This window comes from Helianthus annuus, chromosome 6 (assembly GCF_002127325.2).
Source record: "Helianthus annuus cultivar XRQ/B chromosome 6, HanXRQr2.0-SUNRISE, whole genome shotgun sequence".
Taxonomy (NCBI): domain Eukaryota; kingdom Viridiplantae; phylum Streptophyta; class Magnoliopsida; order Asterales; family Asteraceae; genus Helianthus; species Helianthus annuus.
The window spans coordinates 129,929,958-129,938,068 of NC_035438.2; the positions used below are offsets into that span (position 1 = coordinate 129,929,958).

An 8,111-nucleotide genomic window follows, 5' to 3' on the forward strand; every position below is an offset into this window, starting at 1 on the left:
GTATGCTTTGGATAAGTTTCGCTCGTATATTTGGGGAAGCAAGGTAGTGGTTTATTCGGATCATAGTGCGGTTCGGTACTTGATGGAGAAAAAGGATGCGAAGCCGCGTTTGATTCGGTGGGTCTTATTATTACAAGAGTTCGATTTAGAGATCCGAGACAAGAAGGGAAGTGAGAATGTAGTAGCGGATCATTTGTCTCGGATTCCGGTGGAAGGGACCGACGATGTAAGTGAGATTAATGAAAGTTTCCCCGATGAGCAGTTGTTAGCCGTTTCCACTTTCGTTGCACCGTGGTACGCTCATTACGTCAACTATTTAGCCACGGGTGCCATTCCAACTCATTGGACCAAAAAGCGTCGACAACAATTCATGGTCCAAGTGAGGCAATACATTTGGGATGAGCCGGATCTCTTCAAGATCGGACCGGATCAAGTTATACGGAGGTGTGTGCCCGAGACGGAAGTGTTAGAAATCTTAACTCATGCCCATTCGTCCGCTTGCGGGGGTCATTTTAGTGGGCATAAAACAGGCTATCGGGTACTTTCTTGTGGGTTTTATTGGCCCACTATTTTTAAGGATGCAATTGAGTTCGCCCGGAATTGTATAAACTGCCAAAAGATGGGTAGCATATCGAAGAGGGATGAGATGCCACTACAACCAATCTTGGTTATAGAGATATTTGATGTTTGGGGAATAGATTTTATGGGTCCGTTTCCGAATTCGAATGGCTTTCTTTATATTCTTGTGGCGGTGGATTATGTCTCGAAGTGGATTGAGGCTATTGCAACACGAACGAACGACCATTCGGTTGTTTGTAAATTTGTTCAATCCAATATCTTCTCTCGCTTTGGAATCCCGCGGGTTATTATCAGTGATGGTGGTTCACATTTCAAGAACTTCAACTTCGGAAAATTATTGAAGAGGTATAGCGTGAACCACCGAGTCGCCACACCTTACCATCCGCAAACGAGTGGACAAGTCGAAGTGTCCAACCGTCAAATCAAGGAGATCCTCATGAAGACGGTAAGAACGGATAGAAAGAATTGGTCGAGCAAGTTGGATGATGCTTTGTGGGCGTACCGTACGGCCTACAAGACTCCGATTGGCACAACACCTTACCGGATGGTGTATGGTAAGGGTTGTCATTTGCCAATGGAGTTGGCGCATCGGGCGCATTGGGCGATCAAGACAGTCAACGCGGATTACGATGAGGCGGGTAAGTTGAGGAAGTTGCAATTGAGTGAGATAGAAGAGATTCGAGATGAGGCGTACGAATGTGCATCGGCTTATAAGGATAAACTAAAGAAAGTGCATGATGCGAAATTGCGCAAGAAAACGTTCGAAGTGGGGCAGAAAGTTTGGTTGTACAACTCACGATTGAAGATGTTCGCGGGCAAGCTTAAAAGCAAATGGATGGGTCCGTATGTTATTCGAAGAGTTGGGCGATTTGGTGATGTGGACATCCAAGATGAGCAAACGTTGAAACAACAAACGGTGAACGGTCACCGCTTGAAGCCGTACTTGGAAGGAAATGACATCAACAACTTGGAGCTTGACAAAGCGGGCTACATCTTACGCCCGGTCGAGGAGGAACAACCATGAGAGACCCAGGTTTGGTGGTAGTGTACATAGTAGTTTTGTTTTGTTTTGTATATTTGCACAATTGCCATGGTTCCTCGAAGTCCGTGTTCGAAACAAGTGTGGGGATGTTCGGGTCACGAATTGCTCTTACATTGTGTTGAGGACAACACGGGATTTTTTGAGGGGGTAGGGTAATTTTTACAAGTTTTTGAAAAAAAAAATCGAAAAACTTAAAAAATCTAAAAATTTGTCATATAAAACTTCAACTTTTGTCAAAATAGAGATGCCCAGCGAGCACCGTAAATTACGGTAATACCGTAATTTACGGTGGCTATTACAATTTGTGGGGTTTTACGGTGTAACTCTACTGAGTTACGATGGAGAATTGAGGATCAGTGATTACCGTAAATTACGGTAATACCGTAATTTACGGTGGAAATGGGAATTGTTTGGGGCTTTACGGCGTAAGTCTACTGTGCTACGGTGGAGAATTGAACTTCAGGTCTCACCGTAATTTACGGTGAGACCGTAAATTACGGTACGCAGGTGATTAATGTCCGTCGGTAGGGGTTCCGCAATTAAGAAAAAAAAATAAAATAATAGAATAAACAACATCACGTGACTTTAACCCCAGCCACATATTCTCTACATTCCACACTCTTCCATCACCATCACCTCTCTCTCAAACAAACCCACAAACCTCCATAGCTTCTTCTACCTTCCATCTTTCATAAACCCTTCAATTCCTGTCCAAATCAAGTGAAATCTTGGTCTAACTTGACTAATTTTTCACAAGCTTTGTGATTGTGAGGAGCGATTTCAGAGAAAACACACTTTTGGGGTCTGAATTTGAAACCCTAATTTGAGATAATTTGGGGGTTTTGGAGTTTTTGGTTTCACAAGCACTCTTCCATCTTTAAACAAGGTATGAAAGCTTATTTTGTTATATTTTGGTGCTACATTGTGAAAAGTAAGGTGATTTAGGTTATGTGCTCTTGCCCACTTGCTTGTTGTTAAGATATGATTATGAAATTGATTATTGAACATGGTTTGTGGTTGTAGATGTAGGATTTGTGGTTAAAGTAGTGAACTTTTGGGATGTTCTACATTATAGAGACACCATGCCCAATTTTTGAAAAATTCTTGATACACTTTTGGTTCACTAACATCTACAACCATGATAACAAGCAAGTGTGGGGAGGATTTTGAAGAGAGGGTTTAAATTGGTGTTTGCTTTTGTTGCTTGTCTTATGTGTGTAGGTAATGGCTAAGACAAAGGAACAAGCGGGATCAAGTTCATCATCATCAAAAGGCAAGGGCAAACAAAAGGAGCAACCACCAAGAAAGAGGCAATATATGGGTAGGGTTAGTGAAAGCGAAAGTGAAGGCGAAGAAGAGATGGCGTTAGACCCGAGTGAAAAGCCGGTATGGAACTCGGGGTCTTTGGATGATCAACCCGAGATTTGGCAGCCAACACTTTACAATGATTGCATGAATAAGTTAAAAAACAAGGCAGCCGCGTTTATTTGTGAGAAAGAAGTTGATGAGCCCCAATTTGGCCAGTTCGGGGTGTTTGCTAAGTTTCGCGCTTTAGGTTGGGAAGGGGCGCTTAAATGCTTCGACAAAGACAAGAGTAATCTGTTCATGACGGAGATACAAGAGTGGATGGCAACGCTAAAATGTCACAATTTCAACAAGCCATCACAAATGAAGTTGATGGGGATGGTACATGGGGTACCGGTGGAGATGTCGTATGATACACTGAAGAGGCTTGGAAAGTATGACAGTCTTCCATCTAAGGAATACATGGTGCCCACACTTGATGACTTATTGCTTAAACCAGAAAAGCATGTGAGATGGAACGACATGTTGGCAGCATTGTTTTTGCCCGGTAGATACAGTGGTATTCTATATCGGAAGAACTTGAAGATTGAAGCTAAATTGCTGCATACAATCTGCCTTCTCAATGTCATTCCAAGAAGGGGAGACAAAGAACAGGTGAGGTACCCAGAGATACCCGTTCTTTATTCGTTGATGCATGGGTCCCCACGCTTCCCGATACGTTACCTTATCATGCACCACTTATGGATCTGCCGGAACAAATATGGAAGAGACATCGTCCCGTATTGCCGCATAATTACGGGTTTGATGAAACAACAGAAAGCGCTAACATCCGAAGACCGAGGTTTGACAAAAAGGCACCAGCCGTTTACATTGGATAGGTTGGGGAATGTTTGGACGTATACTCAGTCGGAACGTTATCGTAAGCTGAAATCTGAAGGTCAAAGGTGGAGGGCATTAAAGTTGAATGCAAGAGAGTTGTTACCGGGAGAGCCGGATGAGCCGGAGAGTGATGTAGAAATGGTTCTGAGTGGGGACGAGGATTATGCGGACGAGCCGCATGGTGGTGCAAATGTTGGTCTAGGGGGTTTTGGTGGAGGTCACGGTGGTATGTTCTACGACTATGCGCAACAACCTTATGAGCCGGGGTGGGCTTATAGTGGTTCAATGCAAGAGGTGATTGAAAGTCAACGTCCGCCGGCATCTATTTTTGATACATGGTCGGGGTCGGAGAGGACGTTGTATGATCAGAACACGAGGAATAGTGCAAGCATAGAGCGGTCGTTAAAACATAGCTTCGATCGCAATGAGGCATGGAACCGTACCTACGCATACTCTCGAGAGGTGGATACTAATAATAGATATCATGATGATCAAATGAGGCGGATGCATGCGGATTGGCATGCCGGAAGGCCGGTCGTTGAGGATCCACAACATGTGGACTATGCCTCATTGCCGCCTTATGATGGTAGCATTTCATATCCGACTCCACCACTCCACCATTCTCAGTGGCTTGACCCAAGGAAACAGGAGGGACCACAACAACAAGAGGGGAGTAGCAGCGGCGCATTCGGATTTGGAGAGTGGAATGATATGATGTCATCCATCTTTGGACCTCCAGGACCGCGCTACTATTAATCAGGTGGTATTCTCTCTTGTGTATAGTTTGTACATATTTTTGGTTTTATGTTGGTTATGGTTGGGAGGATGGGTGGTGTTTGATTATGTGTTGATTGTTGGGTTGGTGTTTGTTGGTGGTGTCATGTTTAAAGAAGAAAAAAAAAACGTAAAAAAAAATATAAAATGAAAAATACAAAAAGAAATTTGGGGTTTGAGAAAACCAGCTTTTGTTGATGGTGATTGAGTTTAGTGATCAAAGCCTCCCAAAGCCATACATTGGGGTCAATGTATCCCAAGTGTGGGGATGGGGGGAAATTTTGAGGTTTTTGAAAAATTTTGAGCCAAGCGAAATGATGTGAAATTTTGAACGCCCTAACTTAACCCCAAGTTGATGCACCGGCAACCCTTGATACTTTTTTTCATTCTTGGTGAGAGTTGTAGCCACACTTGTACATAAATAATTGTCTTTGATGAGAGTGGCTACGGGTGGGGGTGTGTTAGAACTTGTGCTTGAATGCGATTTGAATCCTTAGTTAAACATGAATGTAGAAAGGATAAGGGCATTAGGTAGCCTCGTCGTTGGTGTGAGCGAGTGTGGGATTTGGGGGATTGGACCTCATAAGTATATATATGAGCATGGTAGTGAGAGGGGCGGGGGTTTGGACATTTAGTTGCCCATTTTGTGCCTGTGAAGCTTATCATTTGTTTCCCCTAGCTACTTCCTTAAAATTTACCCAAATTTGACCCGGTCTTATAGTATTAGTGATAGTATTAGTAGTTTTGCTAGTTTGAAGTAGATATGGTTAATGCGTTATCGTATGGTTGTTTGTTTGAAAAAAAAATCAAATCAAAAAAAAAAGAGAAAAGCAATGAAAAAAAAAGGGGGCTTAATTGTCTTGTATATAGTAGTGCGTTTGTTTGTTAGTTTATTTTTGTTTGTAATAAAAAGACCGGGTCGAATTTTCGCTACTTCATATATATTCCATTTCCTACCTATACACCTAGCCGCGTTACAACCTTGAAGTCCCTTTGATTTGCATTCATGTTTGACCCATTGTAGGAGAATGATCGATTTAGGTACAAGCTTATGATTGTGCAACCACCCGTTTGCCTAGTGTGTGTCTAGCTTATCTTTGCTAGTTTTCACTTGTAGCCGAGAGGAGAGAATTTGAGAGGGGTGCATTGCTTGGGTGTTAAAAAGGGGTTGGTAAAGAGATTGCATGTTTTGCTTGGTTTGATTTGATCACTTGTTTTGAAATCATTTGGATGAGTTGCTTGGGACAAGCAACGGTTAAGTGTGGGGATGTGACGGGTGGTCCTTTGGACAACCCTTAAGCATGTTAAAAGACGAAATAATCCTCCACTTAATAGTGTAATTATCTTGAATTAGATAACTACGGTGCTTATGTTTCAGGTGCAGTTTAGGAGCTAAAAGATGGAGTAAACGCAGCTTTGGAGGCGTTGGTGAAGAACGGGTCGAGCGTGGAACACGAGACACAACAAAGAAGTCAAGGAAGCTCACCACCATAAATTACGGTCCTACCGTAATTTACGGTGGACCTGGATTTTGTATTCTTCTCCACCGTAACACAGTTTACTCATGCCGTAAAAGAACCATGATCACCGTAAATTACGGTGGAGCTGTAATTTACGGTGGAAGCTGCGAACCAAAGTGTAACTGCCATCATTCAATCAGTTTTTGAGTGTCTTTTGAGGATCTTTTCATCATTGGACGGTTCTAGGACATCATTGGGGAGATTTTGGAGAACTTGTTGGGTTTGTGAACATTTCTTATCATTCGGTTTGTGCTTTTGATTCGTATGAACAATAGTTTGATTATGATGATGATTCACCGAGCCATGTCCGGCTAAACTCTTCGGTGATCATCTTAGGTGAATGTTTCTTGAACTTTTGTGTGTTTAATTTCTGCATTTCTAGAATGATAACTTGCGTTGCTTGAATGTCATGGTGTATGTTTGATTGTTTGTAGTTTGTTAATCAATATTGCAATTTCTAGTCTTAATCGTACGTTCTTGGTGCCGTTGGCAACCGAGATATCACGGGAAGGGTTAGGGTTGGTTATTGATTAATTGGTCATCGGGAAACAACCTCGCGTTATATAATCCGAGTACTTTGTTCCCTTTTATCACTTCAATCATTTATACACGAGTTATGTCTATGTAACTCTTTCTAGTTGGAATTACACACAATTGTTTAAAGAAACTGAAACCTAAGGTGATCATTGTTCTCTCCTAATTTGTTTTACAACCAACTTTGATTTGAATTAGTATTTAATTTAGTTTTCTAAATCAACAATCCAAACTCTTGAATTTTAATTTCTGCAAGTTAGTATAAGGTTAGTTTAAGTACAAAGCTATACAATCAACACATCTTCCACATACTCCCTGAGTTCGATACCCTACTACCACTATCTATAGTTGTTTGGGGATTAAATTTGCGTGACCCACGACATCACGTCAAAATACGGTGATCATGGTTCTTTTACGGCATGAGTAAACAGTGTTACGGTGGAGAAGAATACAAAATCCAGGTCCACCGTAAATTACGGTAGGACCGTAATTTACGGTGGTGAGCTTCCTTGACTTCTTTGTTGTGTCTCGTGTTCCACGCTCGACCCGTTCTTCACCAACGCCTCCAAAGCTGCGTTTACTCCATCTTTTAGCTCCTAAACTGCACCTGAAACATAAGCACCGTAGTTATCTAATTCAAGATAATTACACTATTAAGTGGAGGATTATTTCGTCTTTTAACATGCTTAAGGGTTGTCCAAAGGACCACCCGTCAGGGGGTAGGCTGTGAAGAGGTTCCTTCGTCCCTAGGTGAGCTGGACAACTGACGGTAAACGTCTGAAGGTCCTTGGTCACTCATACTATAAACTAACAAATTGTCAAATAACGCAAAACAATAATATACAGATATGCATGTATCCATGTAAATTATTTCCTAACATATTGAATAATATTTTGGTGTCAGCAGCAAACTTCTATGGCTGAATCAGTGGCTGTAGCTCTGACACCACCTTCTGTCGCAACCCCCGACCCCTGCCTCGGGAAGCGGGCGGCCGCGACCTACTCAGAGATGGTGGTATCGGTATTTATCAGTTTGGCAGCGGAAATTACATCAGGACCGTAGTTAGGAAATATTTTAGCAGAGTAAAATACCATATTTTTATAATATTAAAACACATGGGAAATTCCCAAGTTTCCATTACAAACATTTTTATAGGAATAATCTTATTTTATTTAAATAAAAATATTTTCTTTATTTAGGTAACTTTATAGCCACTTTTCCAAGCCTCAGTGTTGTCCAGCTGGCTTCTATTTGGCTTTCACATTTTGTTACCTGAAACGCATTTAAAAACATTTTGTCAGTGGGAAATACTGGTGAGTGAATCCCAATTTAATCAAGACAGGTTTTATCAGTTTTACAGTATTGAGGGAGATCTCGCAATTACATTTGTTTCCATCTACTTTAATTACCACCCATGGTACTGCCAACCCGACTTGTGGTCATGTTACTACTCACAGTTTAGTAACAAATTTTGTAT

At 41.7% G+C, this 8,111-nt stretch overlaps 1 protein-coding gene across 1 annotated transcript; it reads left to right on the top strand.

Moving 5' to 3' along the window:
* The first annotated feature begins 2,252 nt into the window (after positions 1-2,252).
* Positions 2,253-4,561, top strand: LOC110864029. Its single transcript, XM_022113181.2, has 2 exons — positions 2,253-2,507; positions 2,843-4,561. The coding sequence occupies exon 2, from the start codon at positions 2,846-2,848 to the stop codon at positions 4,559-4,561; it is 1,716 nt and encodes a 571-aa protein (XP_021968873.1). The 5' UTR covers positions 2,253-2,507; positions 2,843-2,845.
* Positions 4,562-8,111: the final 3,550 nt, after the last annotated feature.